The sequence below is a fragment of the Mus caroli genome, unplaced genomic scaffold (genome assembly GCF_978045245.1).
Source record: "Mus caroli unplaced genomic scaffold, Mus_caroli_1 scaffold_19, whole genome shotgun sequence".
In the NCBI taxonomy this organism is placed as follows: domain Eukaryota; kingdom Metazoa; phylum Chordata; class Mammalia; order Rodentia; family Muridae; genus Mus; species Mus caroli.
The window spans coordinates 39480657-39501454 of NW_028227274.1; the positions used below are offsets into that span (position 1 = coordinate 39480657).

The following is a 20798-nucleotide window of genomic DNA, read 5'->3' on the forward strand; positions in this document are numbered from 1 at the left end:
TAGGTAAACCTGTAGGTCATTTTCTTAATTAATGACTGGTGTGAGAAGGCTCAGCTCATTGTGGGTGGTGCCACCCTGGGTTGGTGGTCCTGGGTTCTATAAGAAAGCAGGCTGAGCAAGCACAAAGAGCAAGTCAGTAAGCAGCACCCCTCTGTGGCCTCTGCATCAGCTCCTGCCTCCCAATTCCTGCCCTGCTTCAGTTCCTGTCCTGACTTCTTCAGTAAGAAACAGTGATGTGGAAGGATAAGCCAAAGGGTTTATACTCTTTAATCTCCAAGTTGCATTTGGTCACGATGTTTCATCACAGCAATAGCAACCCTGACTAAGACACTCACTCAAAGTCACATAGCAGTGAGTCAATCCTAACCCGTACTCCCAGTATCAGGATTAACCACAAAAGCTCTAGACTTAGGTCTCCTGGGTTCAGAGCTAATGTTTGCTGATACTTACCGTTCCCCACCTGTGTCATCTTATGCAAGTTACCAAACCACCGTTACTCTGCTTCATCAGTAAATTGGATGGTGAACTTCTCTCTCAAAAGGTTACTGTGTTGTTTCTGTTTCCTAGATATTGTGAGCAGAGCAGTGATGTCCTGCACCTGAGGTTTACATAACATTTCAGAAGAGGGGCAGAAAGATTGTGAGAGCCAAGCAATCGGGGAGTTTGTGTCTCGTAGTAATATCAGAAGCCATTTCCATGAGGTTTCACCAACATGCAATCCCAGTATAAGCTGATTAAGGACAATACCACTAGTTTTTCCAGATACCTTTGTAGTGATAAAAGATATCTGCATATAAACACTGATTTAAAATTCTTTCATATATATTTATTGAATATATAGTCAATAAAGTGCTATAAATAAATGGGAACGATCAACTATAGCCACAAACCACCATCCAAATCAAAATATAAAATCAAGGTGCTGCTAAGGTGGATGGGGAAAGCCCATGAGATCTCAATCCTACACAAAGCACTACAGACAACCAAGGAAAGCTAGGACCAGGAGAGGCAGTGCTCCTCAGGAGAGGCAGTGCTCCCCAGATCAGAGCACAACAGTTGGTTATCCAGTGCCAAACAGTCAGCCCTGAAAACAAGCAAGGAACATTATTATACAAACCGAGGAGGTTGTATTTGGGAATATATGTGTGGACATATATGCATGCAATAGCAATTGGTAAAGGTAGAAGCCTTGAATTTGAAGGAGAGTGGAGAAAGGAATGTGAGAGTATTTGAAGGGAGGAAAGCTGGAGAAACTAAGACCGCTATTTACATTAAATAAGACAAATGATCCACACACAACTATCATTAGTAGTTAGTATGAGACCCTCCATTCTTCCACCCCTAATCTCAGTTCCTATTTTCTGCCCTGTGTCACTTACAGGTGCCTCGAGCCAAGGCCTTGTGCAACTACAGAGGGAAGAATCCTGGCGACCTGAAGTTTAATAAAGGAGATGTCATCCTCCTTCGGAGACAGCTTGATGAGAACTGGTACCAGGGGGAGATTAATGGGGTCAGTGGGATCTTCCCGGCCAGCTCTGTGGAGGTCATCAAACAGCTGCCCCAACCACCCCCACTCTGCAGAGCCCTCTACAACTTTGACCTTCGAGACAAGGATAAGAGTGAGAACCAGGACTGCCTGACCTTCCTCAAGGTAAGAGTCCCACACCACAGACAGACTATGGCAGAACCCAGAGTCCATTGTTTAATACTTGCTGGGTTTTAAGAAGAATAAACATTTTACACATGAATGCACATGTGTGTGTATGTTTGTGTGTGTGAGCAACCACAAATATGTAAGCAATGTGTGCTTATGTGTATAATTTCAACTACATGGGCACTATCTCAGTCAATGTTCTATTGCTATGAAGAGACACTAAGACCATGGCAACACTTACAAAAGAAAACACTTAATTGGGACATCAACTGTGTTTTCAAAGGCTGTTGAAATCCTCTCACAGAAATCTAGGTTGGGGTTACTTTACTCTTCTCTTCTATGACAGGTTAACATGGGAGCACATGAAGTGGTGCTATTATAATTCCTCCGTAAGCGTCTTGTGTAAAGTGTTTTCATTTACTAGTATGAGGAATGAGATTTCACCTCGGATTCAGACTAAATCACCTCACTGCCCTGTGTGTTCCGATATGATGATCATCTTTATTTTCTTGGTTCCTCGGTGTATTCTCAGCAAGGCCATCCTGTAACCTGAACTACAAACTTCACACTTAGACAATAAATAGGTAGAGAAAGTCTAATGTCACAAGCACTTGCTGAGTATCAACCGTATAGTACACGTTAGACACTGAGTTCCTAGGAAGACATAGCAGAAAACAGCATCTGCTTCCCCAACTTCTCTAGGGATTTGCAAATAGGGACAGTTGTACCACACTCTCCTTCATTCCCTAAACCAATTATTTGACAATTTCTTTTAAACATATTTAATCTATTTTCATTTTATATAGATGAGTGTTTTGCCTGTGTGCATGTATGTGTACCATGTGTGTGCCTGGTACCTGTGGAAACCACAAGAAGGCATTGACTCTCTAGAACTCAGATCACAGATGATTAGGAACCACCATGTGGGTGCCAGGAACCAACTCTGGGTCCCCTGTAAGAGCAAGTGCTCTTAACCACCATCACTCCCCTCCCCCACCAACTGACAATTCAGTCACTTGGAACAGTGATGGAGTGATATCCCTCCTTCCATTGAACTGGTAGCCTAATGGAAGACACATGCACAACACTGGGAAGATATGATACCAGATCAGAGAATTTTGTCACTGTGGAATACTGAAGCTTCACTAGAAAATTCTAAACTCAGTCCTAAACTCAGTCCTAAACACAGTATGTCCAAAGTCAACCAAAGATCTTCCCTCTGGTAAATGTAGTGGCTCATATCTGTACCTATAATCTCAGCATTTGGGATATTAAGGGAAGAGGATCACTGAAGCCAGCCTGGGCTCCAGAGAAAAGCAAAAAGACAGCGTGATGGCTAGGGAGATAGCTCAGAAGATAAAAAGTACTTGCTGCCAAACCTGCTGGCTCGAGTTCAATCCCCAAACCACAAGGTCCAAGGAGAGAAACAACTCTCACAAGTTGCCCTCTGACCTCCAAACCCACCATGGTACATGTCACACACATGGGTGGGAAGGGAACAAAAAGTGTTGCTATTGAGGTATTAAGTATGACATTATTTGTATGAAGTGGGAAAGTAGGACAAAACAAGTGGACAGTATCAGAGGTCAGAGGTCATGATGCTCGAGCATGGGAGATGTAGAGTGTTATATTCTAATTTGGGTGGGGGTTTGTGGCTATAGTTGATTGTTCCAGCTTATTTCTTTCTTTCTTTCTTTCTTTTTTTTTTTGGTTTTTTGAGATAGGATTTCTCTGTGTAGCCTTGGCTGTCCTGGCACTCACCACACCCGGTTTATACATTTTTAAATAAACTGGAAGCCGAGCGGTGGTGGCACACTCCTTTAATCCCAGGACTCTGAGTTCGAGGCCATCCTGGTTTACAAAATGAGTGCCAGAACAGCCAGGGCTACACAGAGAAACCCTGTCTCGAAAAAAACAAACAAAAACAAAACAAAAAAACCCCAAAATGTATGAACTTTACTAAATGCATATATGTATGTCTTGAAAAGAATTTAAATCAATATTTATATGTATATATCTTTTATCTTACTACAAAAACATCAAGAAAAAGTCAACCACGCTATTAGCAGATTATGTGGATAGAACCCACTTGTTTTGCTTATCAACATTTAAAATGTTTCTGCAACTTTATATGTAATTTTTTTGTAGTTAGAAACTTTTAAGTGAAAGCTGCTTTATTTTTGACATATTAAAACTGAGTGTGTTCTGAAAAGTCTTCAAAATTCGAATGAACAACATTCCACTTCACCAAGCTAGAGCTCTATCACCCACGACTTCCCTCTTGACTTCTCCATGTGATTAATGTGAAAGAAAAACCACAGACTTTGCTGGTGACTGGAGTATTCCGATTTTTCTCCTATCAAGTTCCATTGATCCTCAAATCACTTCCATTCCTTTTGAAAATCTTGGTGACCCAAACACTATCCTCTGTGATGCCAGAAATATTTCCCACACAACCTACTCAAGACTTCACCCCCTTGCTCCTTGTTTCAGACTGATCTCAGAGGAAGGTTTTATCACCTGAAAGTGGAGGGTAGAGCTGACGTGAGGCCTTCTCTTTCAGGATGATGTCATCACAGTGATCAGCCGTGTAGATGAGAACTGGGCAGAGGGAAAGCTCGGAGATAAAGTGGGCATCTTCCCCATCTTGTTTGTAGAGGTACGTGATTTTCCCATCTGAAGTTGCTCAAAAGGGTCTGTACGCCCCAGTGATGGCTAAAAGAAATTCTTATTTAACATGAGACTTAAATTTCACTAGAGCCTCTAAAGAGACTCATTCTACCCAGTAACACACAATGTTGGTGAATCTAGAGAAATGGGTCTTTTCTATTCTGTTTCTTAGAATGTTAAGTGGTAAGGTTCTCGCATCAAAATGAAAATTCACCTATAAACAAAAAACCTTAAAGTGTGCACCACTTTATGTTAACAATTGCATGTTAACACTTTATGTTAACATTTGAAGACTGATTGTAAGGAAATATTTAAACAAACATATAAAGCTGTTTATACAAAACATACAAAATGCTCACCATAGCACTGGTAACTGTGAAGACGTGGAAATGATTGAAATAACCAACAGTAAGCACTCACTGTGAGGGAGGGACAGGGTCTCACTGTGTAGACCAGGCTGTACTCAAACTCACAGACTTACCTGCCTCTGTCTCCTGAGTGCTAGGGTTAAAGATGTGTGCCACCATACCTGGCCTACTTTTTTTCTTTGTTTGTTTGTTTTTGTTTTGTTTTGTTTTTCGAGACAGGGTTTCACTGTGTAGCCCTGGCTGTCCTGGAACTCACTCTGTAGACCAGGCTGGCCTCGAACTCCGAAATCTGCCTGCCTCTGCCTCCCAAGTGCTGGGATCAAAGGTGTGTGCCACCACCACCTAGAAAAAAAAATGTTATATAACATTTCAAATGTTAAAGAATAATATTGTAGAGCACTTGATATAATGAGAAAATACATGATTTACTGCTGAGCTGAAAACAAATTAAATGGGTATAGATTTCCAAATCCTCAAGATGAGAAAATACCAGAGATCTGTCTGTTCATAACAATGTGAATGTACTAAATACTGCTGAACCAGGCACTTAAATCAATGAAACTGTGCCCTATGTGTTTTCTACCACAGTAAAATGAAGTTGAACTAGGTTGAAAGCAGCTCTATAAATGTGTGCATAAAATGTACAAGGGGTACAAGAACATGTATCAACATATACCAACATATTGGGAGTAGTGACTACTAAAGGTTAAAATTGCAGGTGGAACTCAGAGGTTGACATCCAGTGTCTTCCTCTACAGTTCTCCACGGGGTTGTTTGAGAGTCTTTCAATGAACCTGGAACTTGCTGTTTGCTGATACTAGCCAACAGGATCTGCCTGCCTCCATACTGTCACCACCAGCACTGGGGTTTCAAGCATGTGCTACCACAGCCTTTATGCAGGGTCTGGGCTCCAAGCACAGGTTTGGGGTCCTCACCTTTGCATAACAAGCAGTTTACCTACTGAGCTAATTCCCCAGCCTTACTTCTGTGGGCATAATAATAATAATAATAATAATACGCTTAACTTAAAAAACAAGCTAGGCTATCTATTTCTCTAGTGTAATTATCTAACCTCTAGTCTCTAACCTCACTAGCCACAAGCCTCGCCCTAGCTCGAAGCAAGTCGTTTGCAAATTCAAAAGAGAGTTTTCATTGTTTAAGTGCATTTACTGGGTGCTTACCGTGCATAAAAGTATTGAAAGTGAGTATCGGGAAGCTATAAAAGGAGGAGAAGGTGGTGGCCCCACCCTTCAGGAGGGTGGGGGAGCAGAACTGAGGCAGAATTGAGAAGAAGCCAGTTCTTCCATGCCTGAAAGCCAAAGCAAGTTCTGCAATGCAGGGTGTTTCCTAAGCATGGTCCAGCTTTCAAGGGGACGGGTATCCTTCACTCAGCCAGTCAAAGCAACAGTGGAGGGAAGGGTGGAGGGAGAGCCGTACAGAGCGCTGTGCATTTAAAGGTCTCATTCCACCAGCCTTATTTCTTCCTGGCACACCTGCCCAGTGCTTCCTTGTCTGTTCAAATTTCACTCATTTTATGAGGCTCTGCTGGGAGAAAAAAAGTTCAGAAAATGTCAGCAGCCAGGTGAGCATTGATTGATTTCTGTCTTCTCTGAACACGACGAGTTAGTCAGACTTTACAGGCCAGCTAACACAGAACAGGCTCTCCATAAAAAAAAAAAAAAAAAGTTTGCCCAGTTTATACAAGGATTCAATAACAATGCAGTGATTTTTAAAGCATTAAAATGAATAAACGAAAACCTATCTGAAGATGGTTAGAAAGAAAGAAAGAAACCATTCGCTTTGACCCTGTCCGGTTCTCTCACTTACTTAATCATTCATTGGCTCCATCAGGTTCTTCAATAAGTTCTAAAGACACAGGATGGATATGGGTCCCTAGTCCCAGAGGTCACAGAGTCCCGCACTCGGGTAATGAATTACAAGGATGATAGATGATGCCAAAGGTGGGAGAAGAGAACTGTTAGGGAGTTGTGAAGCGCAGCTAACTCAGGGAGGTCAGCAAGCCCCACCTGAGCTGACTGCGAAGCAATTAAGGTTAGGTGTGTATGAATGGAGGAAAAAGCAGCTGGGGACGTAGAAGTAGCACCAGAAGGACCCAGGGACGACTAGATTGGAAGCCAAGTCACCAAGCCAAAGAAGTAAATTGTAGTAAACTATAAACCATTTTGTGAACCATCAGAAAAGGTCAGGTAATGTTGTCATACTAGGCAGCCCCAGAGTCTCACTGGCTTAACAGAGAAAATGGTGTTTCCTACCTAAAATGTATGTTCAGCACAGAATGCTGAGTGACTCTCTTCACAGCCACCTGGGAGCTGACACTAAGGCTGGGCCATCTTTTAGCTGCAATATCTGGAGCATGCGTCCTTCCTGGTTTCTACAGGAAAGGAGAGTGGGTTATATATTCAGGGTGGAGGGTTTCTGAAGTAACACTGCCCCTCCCCCCACTGCCCATTGGCCTGAACCAGTCACATCGCTCCAAGTCAGCAGAGGAAAGGGGACCATGTGGATACACGAGGAGACACCATCTACAGTAATAAACTAAGATCTAACACAGAGATCCATAGAAGCCATAGAAAGTTCTTAGGAAAGCAGTGACCTGACCAGGCTTGTTTTGTTTTGTTTGATTGCCATTTTTCAGCGGGTTGGTGGGTAGGGGTTGACTTTATTCTGTTTTCAGACCAGGTCTCATTGTCTAGTCCAGGCTGGCCTGAAACTGGACGTAGAGCACAGGCTAGCCTTTACCTTCTTCAGCTTCCAAAATGCTCTGGTCATAGATGTGAATGACCAGGCCCAGACTTGGGTTTCCGGGATACAGTGGGGGAAAAAAAATTCAAAAGAGGGGAGAGAAACACGGAAGGACAGATGAGTAGGCTGCTGCATGGCTGCATGGCTGCATGGCTGCATGGCTGCATGGCTGCATGGCTGCATGGCTGCATGACGGCTCCCTTAGGAAAGGATGCAGCACTGACTGCTAGGCTGGAAATGAATTGACAAGTTCAAATTCTACCTCTCAGGAGGACTGGCTGGGGAATTGCATAGGTGGAGGGCCTGGGAAAGCAACCTGGGGCATCACTACTCTATGACTTGTGTGCCTAGGTCCGTGGTGGGCCATTTGCCAAGAGGAAAGAATAAGGATGTTAGGAGACAAAGCTAACTCTCCTAGGACCTGCACTTGGTACCTAAAAAAGCACAGGAAGGGGGAGACTTTGGCCTGATCTCCTGCAGTATCTTGAGATGTTTCTTTATAGCTCTGGGGTTGAAGGGTTAAGCGTTAATTTTATCACCCGTTTCTGAGAACTTTTTTTTCTTTTCAAAATTTCTGTATTTAATGATTATCCATTTGGATAATCTCTCTACAAATTTACCTCTAAAATTAGTAATGATGAGAACCCTGGAAATTATCATGAAACTAGCCATCGCTTCATTTGTTCTGCTAATTGCTAGGAGGAGGAAGAAGATAATCAAGTGGTTTGTCTAATTGGGAACCTACTTTTCAAATGTTGCTTCAAATCTAAATTGAGTTTTTAAAGCAGTACTTAAAGTTTTGACTCCAGTAATTTCATTAAGACCCGTGTGTGCTAAGAACTCTTTAAGTTTGCTCGTTGGCAGCGCCACGCAGAGCAATTGGAAGGAAGGCTTTTTTATAAGGAATGACATGGAATTTTTTGTGCATAAACAAGACTTTTTTTTTCCCTGTTAATGCATCATTTGATTTATTGAACTGCACCTGCACAGAGGGTGGTAAAACAGAAGCAGAGCTTCTGCCCACTCTTGTCTGGACTTCTCCGTAGGGCAGCCTCAGTCTGTGAGCCTCATCCAGCCCAATGAACATTGGGATATTCAAGGAGATTGTTCCAAATGAGTCCCCGAAGTCCTTCCCCTGAGGAACTATCAGTCACACCAGTGGAGGACAGGGCAGAAGCAGTCTCACAAGGCCCTTTGTTTGGCATTACTGATACAAAAATAAATAAATTAAGAAGGTGATGGCGTGGCCCACCTGAAGCCAGAACAGGCAGGACAAATGAAAAAGAATGAACTTGAGTCATTCTGCTGCAGAGGGTGGTAAAGACCATCACTCATTCAATCTGAAAGGCATCAGTTTTTCTCTTCCTATGCAAACCATGGGTGGACAGGTGCTATGGGGGCTTGCAAGGCCTTAGTCCGGGCTACCATTAGAGAATGCAGGAACAAGATCCATATCTTACTAATTGGTATCCCTACTTCTCATCATCACTTCTGGGTAACATTAATAATGAGATTTTCATCGATATGGAGTAATATCTCTTTGCTCTCTTATATATCTAGATCTCTGTTTGACAAATATATAATTATGTAAACACGCTACAGTCAATATATAGAAAAGTTCCAACCTGTCCCCCCTAAATCCCTCATTCTGCACCCTTTTGTCTGTTCCCTCTCAGACTCTCAATACCTAGTAACCAGTGATCTATTTTCTGCTCCTATGGCTTTCTTTTTCTAGTGTTCTATAAATGGAACTCCGGAGAACACAGCTCCGTGAGCTTGGCTTCTTTTGTGTTGCTTTAGCACGTTTGAGCTTCATCTGTGTCTGTAGCTTACTTGTTTTTATTAGTGAGCAGTGTCCTGAAGCACAGTTGTTCCAGAGATGGTATTTTCAACATTTAAAAGACATTGGCACCTGGGAAGACAGTTCAGTCTGTAAAGTCTTACCAGGCAATTGTGAGGACCTGAGCTTGATTCCAGTACCTGTTTGGTTTTTGTTTTGTTTTTAAAAAGGCAGGAGGTGGGGAGGTGGAGACAGGTAGATCCCTGGAGCTCAGTAGCCAGCTAGCCTGCCTCATTGGCAAACTCCAGGCCACTGAGAAACCCTGCCTAAAAACCAAGATGGGCAGCTCCTAAGGAACAGCCTCCAAGGGTGACCTCTGGCCTCCACACGCACGTACACATGCTCCAATCATCAACGGGCAGTAGACGACATCAAGGTTGTCTCCTACTGTTGGCAACTCTGAGTACACACTGTGCTTTGAGCATACATTTTTCTCTCTTCGAGTAATTACCCAGAAGTGAGATGGCTGGATCCGATGCTAAGTATGTGTTTAGCTATGAGAAACTGCCAAACCGTAACATGAGCTTTAAAAAGCATAAATCAGACCGTGTCACTCCTCTTCCCAGATCCTGCCAGGAGCTTCCTGTTACACTGAAAATAAGTCAAAGCCGCCTGAGTCCTTGTGCAATCAGGCAGGCTCCTACCAGGCTTGCAGCTGCCTCTCCCTGTCTCCTCACCTGCTCCCTTCCATCCTTCTCTACCTCTTTCTGCCTGCTCTGTTCACATCCTCACTTCCACACAACCAGTTCTTTCCCTATCACTTGTCTCAGCTTAAATGTCATCTTCTGGAAGGCTCTTCCTTGATCTTCCCCCGACCAATTTAAAATAGCCACTCTCCCCGGGCACTCTCCCTCTTAGACAGAAAGATTATTATCATCTGATAGCTTCTTGTTTATTAGCTTACAAATGGGCTCTGTCACTTGTGCCGCTTCTGCTGGGCCTCAGCTTTCTTATCTTTGAAATGGACTCTTTTTAAGTGCACTTGGTGAGCTTCAGGCTAGTGAAAGACCCTACCTGAAGATACGGGGGGGGGGGGATTGCCCCTGAGGAATGACAGCAGGATTTGACCTCTGCCCTATATACATACGTGCACATATGTGCAGGTGTGCACACACACACACACATGCAGATATGTGGAAAGTCAAGCACAAATACAAACATAATAATACTACTCCCCCACACACACTGGATGAGTTCTTCACATTGTGTTTTCAGACAAGAATCACCTTTTCTGTCTTAGCTATTTTAAACCTCTGCACGTTGTCATTTTAAAAGTTCTTAAATGGGAAAACTCTTTTCTTTTTTCTTTCTTTTTTTTTTTTTAACCTCTAGTTAAATTTCTAAATTAGAATGAGACATGCAGCTTTGGAGAGCCATTGGTGACTGTTATAATAATAGGAATTTGACTAACCATCCTAAGACAGAAGCATTGAGTCATAGGAACCCTCACTGTTTTCCACCAACTTCACATTTCCAAAGGCTATGAGTGCCTAGGGGCCCTTAATGGAATGAACGGGATGGTGGGGAAGGCCACAGTGACACAGCAATACAGCACTGGGCTGGCTGACACCAGATTAGACATGCCATTTGTTACGTTTCCAGAAATTGTGCTTGCCAGCTGTTAACCACTGGCTTATCAATAACACTACCTGCCAGGGTTTTTCTATCCTTTCTTGTCCCCCCACCCCCAGGTAATTTACCAGAACAAGTGATTTTACAGACAAAGAACAGGAAAGGGGTGTGAAGAGATGGCAGTATTCAAAATAGGAGAAGCAGATTAACAGAAGGGTGTAGTCAAAGCCCTAAATGCATGTCCACTCTGTCTCAAACACCAAATTATGAACTTCAAATGGATAAAAGATGCAGCTTTTACTGACCAAAGGGTGGCCTACCAAGCCACAGACTGGGAGATAATGTCAGCTGCCAACAAGCATAAGACTTAGCTATTGTACTATCTCAGAGAGTAACTCTCTCTCTCCTCTTATCCTTGCAGCCAAACGTCTCGGCAAGACACCTCCTAGAGAACAAAGGACATCAGTTATCACGCACAAGACACCTGTCCCTGATGTCCTCCCCATCCAGAGGCAAAGCGACCAACACATCCTCGCTCCGAAAGAGCCCAGGGTCCAGGAGGAAGGGATCTGGGCAGTTCTCCATGACTACAGCTTTGAACACACTCAACCGCACAGTCCATTCTCCTGAAGGTCACCAGATGGTGGAAATCAGCACCCCGATGCTCATCAGCTCTAACAGCCCCTCTGTGCTCACCCAGCATGGGGACAAGGCAGACTTCCCTACCAGCTCTGCAGGACAGGTAGGGAATAAATCCACGGGCACTGGGGCACTAGGCAAGAAAGCGTCACCACGTCCCAAGCACTGTTGGATGCTGACTGCCTGGCAGGCACTCAGAATGTGTGAATATTACCTGGAGCCCTGTGCACTGATTATCAAATGTTTGTGATCTCATTTTATCCTTAAGCATCTTGCAAGTTCGTATGAGTATTATTAATCCCTACTTCACAGGTAAGAAAAGAGAATGTTCAAAGGGTTAAATAAGTTGCCCAAATGTCCAGATACTTTTCCCTTTCCTTGTCCTGTGGTAAGCATGATTGCCTGTTCATCAGAACTTTCCTCTAAGGAGATGTTGGCAGCCATTTTCCAGATAGGGTTTTGGCATTATATGCCATGTCTTCTGCAATAGCCTGGGCTTCACATGGGAAGAAAGTGAATAAGACCTGTGGGTTAGCAGGTGTTTCCTGGGATGATGATATAATTCGTGGATCTGATGCTTATTTCTACATTTTTGCAGCCAAAGATAAGAGGACAGATGAGATTCTCTCTCTCTCTCTCTCTCTCTCTCTCTCTCTCTCTCTGACATAGTACAATAGCTAAGTCTCATTTGTCATGTTATTTCATGCAAGTCCCTTATTCAAAAAAAATGATTAAGAATTTCAAGATGGTAACAGCAGCGCATTAAATCAAGTGGTGGCCCTGCGTGACTACACAAGTCACACACCCATGGAGCCAGCCTTGGATGCTTTCACAGTGGGCACCTAATGAGGTAATGGGTGTAAAGCACTTGCTGTAAGGGTGTCTGCACATGCTACGCTCCAAGTCAGCACTGGCTCTCCGTCCTAGGTTTTATTATTAGCCCTGCTCAGCGAGATGCTGAGGAGAGATAAGCCAACGGGAGTTGTAGCAATCCAGAAGCTGAAGTATTTCTGACAGCATGTGGCTATTTAGGCTGAAGGGCACTTTAAAAGATAAAGGAGGAGACGTATGAGGCAAGGTAATTAAGGAGAATGCCGTGTTGGGTGCTCAGCTAAAAACACTCTCTGGAACCATGCAGGTGGCAACTTGAAAGGACAAACTTCAACTTGCGCTGGTGTCTTTCTTTTCTTTTAAGAAGCTGTAAATCTTGTTTTTAAACATGAATTTCTACCTTGGGATTAAATGGCTTAATTGGACTTTAATCCCTTTATAACAAGACGCAGAAGAAGGAGAAAGTCAAGGGCTCCTCAAAGACCTGTGTGCTGGTCTGCATGAAAAATAACCACCTCCATTAACACTCTATCTTATACTACTGTCTGGGTTGCTAAGAGGGCAGTCTCTCATGTAACTGCACCAGCTACCTACACTACACTACCTCTCTGTCTCTCTGTCTCTGTCTCCTCTTCTCTTCTCTCTTTCTCTCTCTCTCTCTCTCTCTCTCTCTCTCTCTCCTCTCTCTCATATATACTTTTTCCATACATAATCTTCTGACATTTTAAAAAATCTGACATGCATGTAAACACATTTTTATGAACATATACATACTTTATATTGAGTGGTTCTACCACACACATACACAAACACATGAGCACTCTAAAACAGGAACCTGATGACTCACATGAAGCAGAAAAGTCAGAAGTTTCTAAAGGATTCTTTCTATAGAGGTATGGGTATATAAAGTGCAGCCCACACTCTGTAAAAATAAGCAAGCGAGCTCAGCCATGAGTTGGCTTCTCAAAAGATGTATCCAAGAAACATGTTCTCTGTGCCGTTGAAATCCTTATTCCTGGATGCTTACCTCATCTGCTGAGAGGATGAGCCAGAGAGGGAGAACACCAGTAGCCCTCAAAACGAATCATATTCCTTCCAAGTGTGCACAAAGAATGATAATTCCAAACCACAGCCTTCACAGGCAATCACTGGGCAGTAGTGATAGCCTTCCGTCAATGCAATGGCTGTAAACAGTGACTATTTCTATATAGATGGCACAGGTATTGTTAAAACATACCCACAAACCCCATGTACAATCTCTAACTATATATAAGCAGGGCATTGAACAATCTCTCTCTTTCTTTCTTTCTCTCCTGCTTCTTCATTGAGTCTTATTGAGAGTCGGGGTTAGGTCTAGCCCACTAATTTTCCCCTACCCCGCCCCCCATGCCCTCATACAATGCTTATACCCAAGTAGGTGTTCAAAAACTCAAATCAAATGATGTTTTTTTTACTTAAGTATCTGGATAGGTGGTAGCACATAGGGAAACCTGAAAGGGATCTCTTGTAGGCCTCACAGATGACTGTAACTCAACTAACAAATATCGAGAGTGAGCAGTGTGTACTGGTAACCATATTGAGTGAAGTCATGCTCCAAAACCAAGGCAGTAATAATCTAAAATATTTTGAAACTGTAAGACCCCCTTTTGGGGACCCCCACTCTAGTCTCAGGAGAAAAAGAGAGCACCCAAAGAAGCACGAGAATCCTTCTTGCTGTAAGCACATGAGGCAGTTTAATGGCAGAGCTCCTGGTTGAAACATATCTCACACAGGGGACAGTGGACTGGACCACGAGGCTCGAAAGCTAGGGGTTTTTATGGGGTAAAGGGCTTAGGGGTGGGGAATTCAGCATTATTGGCTTATTCAAACATCAGCAGAAAATTATATGTACGTGCAGATCAGGGTGTCAGAGTTCTGTGAGTTGGATGTTTATCAATACTAGCAGAGTATCTGGTCAGTTTGACTCAGTTCAGATAGCCCTGCTATGTCCTCACATTCCTCTTTATCTTTATGGTCAAGCTGTTCCCAGGAATGCTTTAACTACGGGGCATGCCAGGGTTTGTTTTTCTTTATTCTCAGCCCCAGGCAGCCTCTAGGCTCACAAACAACCAGCAATTTCTGAGTACTTTATATGACTTACAGGTCTTGAAATTTCATCTTTCTTTCAAAACCAATATGAGACAGATGGATGCATAAATGATAGAGGCATGGAGGGATAGATAGATGGATAGATAGATGGATAGATAGATAGATAGATAGATAGATAGATAGATAGATAGATAGTCATATTAGATGAATAGACACATATATGGGCAAACAGACAGTGATAGATATAGACTGACAGATACATGGTAGACTCTGATAGGACAGATCCAATCTCCAAAGCCCTGCCTCTCCATCCTACAAATATGGTAGAACCTTTGTGGGAGAGTTATAAACCTCCTTACATTAAGGTAATTAGGGCTCAGAAGAAAGATGGTTTGGCCAAGTTCACATCATTAGTAGAGTCTGCCTTGATCTTGGTGCTTTCTAGTGCTAAAACAAGATTGGCATTTCACTGTGCCATTAGTGGTCTTTACCACCTAAGCATCATTATTAAGCCAGTGCAGTTTGTCTTCAGTTCACATCCTCTCTTCTCAGTGTCTTCATTGGTATTTTTGACTCTAAGGCTTTCTACCACTCTTCCCTTATACCTTCCAGTGGTGGGGGGGGGGGGACAGAACAAAAACAAATGCCCTGTCTCTTCTCCACCTAAAGGCTTTCATTTACTGCCACTTTGTTCCTTACAAGCCACCAGAGGTATCTAAGCATTCATGGTGTATTTTATCGTTAAGGCCATCAAGAATAAATTGTTATCAAGGAATCCACAATCTAGCAGAGATTCAAAACTCAATGGCTAACTGCACTGGAGCCTGGGCTCCCTGAGATGAAGTCCCTGACAGCCCCCACGCTGCCTTAGGTGATATAAGGGCCCAGAAATTATGAATACAAGAGAACAAGCTGAAAAACACATCTCAGTGTTCCATAGGGTGCTCCATGGGGTGTTATTTTTTGGGTAACAAGGTCTCAGCCCTGTTTCAGTCTATCTGCAACACCTTTTGAACATTGATTACTCTCCCTAAACAAGAAAAAGAGAAAAGAACTTCAGATCCTATAGGAGGTTATTGCCTCACTTCCAGGTTGAAAAATACCAGGTTTCTATTATGTTGTGTGGTAGCAACACTCTAAACTTACAAGTGATATTAATTTTATGTTCACAGAAGGAAAGGCATACAAATGTTTAGATACTTGATTTAAATTTAAATTTTCCATATTTAAAGAACAGTAAGTTAATAAGGTACATAGCTATGAAGGCATGATTCAATACAGATTAGATCATGTTGATCCCAAGTAAACACATGTGTAGCCAGAACATGCACACATGACTCCAGACACAGATAAAAAGATAATCTTGGTGTTTAACCTCCCTGGCAGAAAGATATGTGAAGAGGTTTTTTTTTGTTTTTTTTTTTTTTGAGAGAGAATTTTTACCATATAGTCCCTGAACTTACCATGTAAATCAAACTGGCTTTGAACTCATGGAGAGGTGCCTGCCACGTGTTGGTTAAAGGCATGCACCACTATGCCCTTCCAGGAATAATTGAATATTATTTTGCTGTATGATTATGTAGTGAAAAGTCCAGGACATTTCTTTTAGGGAGGTTGCAAAACGCATGTAGGTGCCAACAAGAAGACAAAAAAGGAAGAAGAAGAAGAAGAAGAAGAAGAAGAAGAAGAAGAAGAAGAAGAAGAAGAAGAAGAGGAGGAGGAGGAGGAGGAGGAGGAGGAGGAGGAGGAGGAGGAGGAGGAGGAGGAGGAGGAGGAGGAGGAAGAGGAGGAGGAGGAGGAGGAGGAGGAGGGAGGAGGAGGAGGAGGGAGGAGGAGGAGGAGGGAGGAGGAGGAGGAGAAGGAGGGAGGAGGAGGAGGAGGGAGGAGGAGAAGAAGAAGAAGAAGAAGAAGAAGAAAAGAAGAAGAAGAAGAAGAAGAAGAAGAAGAAGAAGAAGAAGAAGAAGAAGAAGAAGAAGAAGAAGAAGAAGAAGGAGGCTGGATAACAAGAAGTTATTTTACACAGTCAGCTTAGAAGCCATGTTACATGTTCTGGTTCCCTCTGTGAAGAAACCAGGCTGGAATTGCCCAAGTCATCCTTGTATAATTGTTGCCTTCACACCAAGGAGCCAGAAAAAGGCATTGCATTTTCTCATTGTCTTTGTGTCTTCCTACCTGTAGGGAAACACTTGACAGTCCTGGGTAGAGCATGCAGTAATAACCTCAGAGATGGTGTACTGCATCTGTAGGCTAGAAACACGCACTTGAATGACTGAGTCAGACCTGAGCACTTAGAGCGGGTTCTGCTGAACCTTCGGTGCAGAAGATCAAGTGGGTGTCTTGGCACCAACACACTTGACCTTAAGGAGAGCCTGGGAATTCCCTCTAGGGGGGAATTCAGAGGAGAAAAAAAGCCAAGCGTGTGACATACAAACTACAAAAGAATCATCCTTTGGCGATACAGTACCTCTTTAGGGTGGTCACAAACACAAGGTCCTCTTTGGCCCAGTAGATGTAGAGCCTCTGTCAACTAGGTATGCCACACTCACAGAGCAATGAGGCAGTCTCCTTTTCTGCAGGTAGAGGACCTGTTCCCTTGGCATCTCCACTTCCTCCCTTCCTGTCTCCATATCACTTCTAGCTCTGTAAGTCCCTTTCAAAGCCCCCCTCTTCCTATATGTCAGACCCAGGTTATGTAATCTTTTCTTCCCATAGACTCTTTCCCAACCTCTTACCTGCAGCTATTTGGCAAGCCCATTTTGCCTCCAAAATAGTCAATGCTGTGTCCAGCTCTTGCCACTTTCTTAGTTTTGAACCTTGTCTCTTGTCTAGACTATAGTTCCAGTCTCTTTCCCGGCCTCCTAGAACCATGCTCAATCACATAGCATCACCCTGGTGCAACCCCTCCCGCAATCTCTGTTTCACAAATATGGTTTTGTAGCGACTGTTTAAATTTTTTCTTTTAGCCATTTCTGTTTCCCAATTCACCAGTGGTTCCCAGAGGTCCTAAGGAGTGGAAATAATAAATCTGCAGTTTATTAAGTAGCTATTAAGAGCCAAAAACTCATGAGAGGACTTGCAGACATCATCATGTACAACTATTCTGAAGAGACACTGATGTGCGCCTTTGACAAACAGCAGATCTCTGCGGGGAGAAGATGACGGATCCTGACTCAAGGCTAGAAACTGAGCCAGGGTTTGAGTGTAACTCACTCTCTCTCCCCCAAAAGAGTTCTTAAGTATGGTGCCAAGTGGTCCACAGTCTGGCTTCAATTCACTTCCCAGCAGCCTCAATTCATTACACAGTCATATAAGCATACATGTACACTAGTCCATGATAATATAGATGGTAGAATTAATCTAGATGTGACAGCACTCATAATCCCAGCATCTGAAAGATGGATGCAGGAGAACGAGATATTCAGTGGCATCCTTGGCTACATACTAAGTTCGTAACTAGCCTGAAACTGGCCATATGTGGTTTTGTCTGAAAGCATCTCAAACTGTGTGCATGATACAGTGATCTGCTCCACACCCACAGGGCAACACACATTCAGCCACTTCACCCCTTTTTTAGTCTTATATCCCTTGAAAGATCTGAGTTATTCTGGACGATGAACAAATTTTTTGTTGGCTAAATAATGCAATTCCCCGTGGAATGTATTTCTGCCTTACTCACCTGTTTCAGCAGTACCCATCCCTTAAGCCCTAAATAGATAATGTTTCTTCAAGGAAGTTCTTGTCAGTCGTCCTTTGCAAAGATTAGTGTCTCTTTTATATTAACTACACACTGTTTATACACTTGTATAACATGTTGTTATAAGCAACGTGTTAGAACATCAATATATAAAGACAGTGTGCATATATCTTATTACATTGCTCAATAGATGGAGAGTTTCTCAGGGTTGGAGATATTGTTTTGCTCACGTATGTCACTGTAGAATATTTGAAGCCCTCTTGTTTTTATTACCTAGGCAATGTAGAAAAAACAGAGAGGGCAAAGGCAACTTAGTGTGAGGAGTGTAATTCCCCTTCCGGACTATGTCTGAGTGATAGCAGCAAGTCTAGGCAACTTCCCTGCATTGCTAGAAAAAAATGAGCTAGCACGTATCTTGGAGAATTCTGAGATCTACTAAGGCACTTCTCCTTTTAGCCCTGTGTCTAGAATATTGTGATGTAGTTTCTAGAACTATTGTAAGTCTGGATCCATTATATGGGTGTCCCATCTTTCACTAGGGACTCTTAGCCTAACGTGATGCTCAGGTCTGCGTGAAAGATGTTTTTTTTTTTTTTTTTTACTGAGTATTAAGAGAATTTCCCCCCTTGGTCTGACTCTGCCTGTCTGTCTGTTTCTCTTCTCTCTTCTCTTCTCTTCTCTTCTCTTCTCTTCTCTTCTCTTCTCTTCTCTTCTCTTCTCTTCTCTTCTCTTCTCTTCTCTTCTTTCTCTTCTCTTCTCTTCTCTTCTCTTCTCCTCTCCCCTCCCCTCCCCTCCCCTCCCCTCCCCTCCCCTCCCCTCCCCTCTCTTCTTCTTCTTCTTCTTCTTCTTCTTCTTCTTCTTCTTCTTCTTCTTCTTCTTCTTCTTCTCTCTCTCTCTCTCTCTCTCTCTCTCTCTCTCTCTCTCTCTCCAAATTTATGCTTGAGATTCTTAGCTAAACTCACTATCTAAGACAATGTACAGAGATGAATAACGCTAATATTCCTAAGTTGATATCACCCTGATATAAGTTTCACTCATTTCACGATTCTCACTCAACCAATCCACACTCAAAAGCTGGTAAATATGAAAATAAGGATTTCATTCTCAGTTTTATTGTTTATTTTAATTTTTGAAGTCAATTTTTCTCAGTAATTAGTTGCTATATTATTGTCCAATCTTTCCCATGGTTTTTGAATTTCAAATGTAGCATGTGTGCAGGTGGGTATGTGTTCAGACAAAACCCCAAGCTAGTTTCAAACTTATTATGTAGCCTAAGATGACACTGAAATCCTGATTCTCCTGCATCCGTCTCCCAAGTGCTGGGATTATGAGTACTGCTGCATCCAGATTAACTCTACCTTCTGCATTATCATGAATTAGTGTCCTTGTATGTTTACAACTATGTAACCAGCCAGGGCTGCTGGAATGTGACTTGTAGCCAGATCATGAACACTATATTCCAAGTCTATATAAAAATTAGAAGAATATTATAATGAACACACTCTTGGGCCAGTTTATTTCCCCACCCCATTCCTCCATGGAATAAATGGAAGACCAACATCAGGTCAAATTATCTATTAGAGTAACTGTATCTTTTAAAACATTTTAGCACTATCATAATATTAGCAAACAGCAAACAAAATTGTCCTTTCTATTTTCAAGACCCCATGTTTGTTCCTACATTTGCCTTATAAACATTCTCCTCAAATGAGATGCAGATAGAGTGAGCACTTTGCATTCATTGGCTTACTACATTCCCCGATTTTCTCTTACTCTATGCACCCACTGGCCTCCTCATCCCTTGCACTGTACAAGTCTTTTGTCCTCTTAAAATTCAAAAAATTCTGGATAGCGACAGTTGCCTTTTCACAGTGGTCTTTGATTTTTGTTTGTTTTATGACAATGTTTCATACTGTCTGTGTTTCCAAGTTTCTCCACATAAGTAGTCTATATTAGTGCTTTATTCCTTTTTATAGCCAAATAATATTCCAGCGTATGGAAATGCCATAAGATTTAGTTTACCCATTTATCAGCTGGTAGGCATTTGGGTCTTTTCTATTTGTCTATTATGAATAATATTGCTAGGAGCATTTACATGCAAGATTTTGTCTAGGTACATTTTTACATACTTATGATCGTTCATGTAGTGGTTCTCTTTCACCAAACTCTGTTTGCAAAGCGCACAACTGCTTTCCAAGCTGAATGGACGTTTTACATTTACACTACTACAGTAGAATGATTACAAGTTTTCCAGGTTTTACCAACATGTGTTTACTGTGTGTCTTATGGACAATTGCCATCCTGGCGTATGTGAAGTACAGCACTGCACTGTGTATGTTTGGGTTTCCTGGTTTTTGGTTTTTGTTTGGAGGCAGGATCTCAAGGTGTGACCCAGGTTGGCCTTGAACCTGTTACCCCCCTGCCTCAACTTCCCAAGTCCTGAAATTATAGGTACATACCACTGTGTCTGAGTGTAGTTTTCATCTGCATTTCTTATAATTAATGACATTGGGAATCTGTTCATAAGTTTACTGAATGAATATTCTTTGGAATATTTGTTTGTGTGTTGTTCATATTTTAATTGGGTTATTTGTCTTCTTTTAATTGAGTTATAAAAGAGTTCTTTACATATTCTACAAAAAAACAGATATATGATTTGTAAAATTTTCCCATTCTGTA

At 42.4% G+C, this 20798-nt stretch overlaps 1 protein-coding gene across 1 annotated transcript in view; it reads left to right on the top strand.

Annotated features, from left to right (window-relative positions):
* The window catches only part of Sh3rf2 (SH3 domain containing ring finger 2), a 106042-nt gene that overhangs the window by 47596 nt on the left and 37648 nt on the right, over positions 1-20798 (top strand). The window contains exons 3-5 of the mRNA XM_021150804.3: positions 1382-1651; positions 4218-4313; positions 11289-11609. Of these exons, the coding sequence (XP_021006463.1) occupies positions 1382-1651; positions 4218-4313; positions 11289-11609 (687 nt within the window). The remainder of the gene's footprint in view (positions 1-1381; positions 1652-4217; positions 4314-11288; positions 11610-20798) is intronic.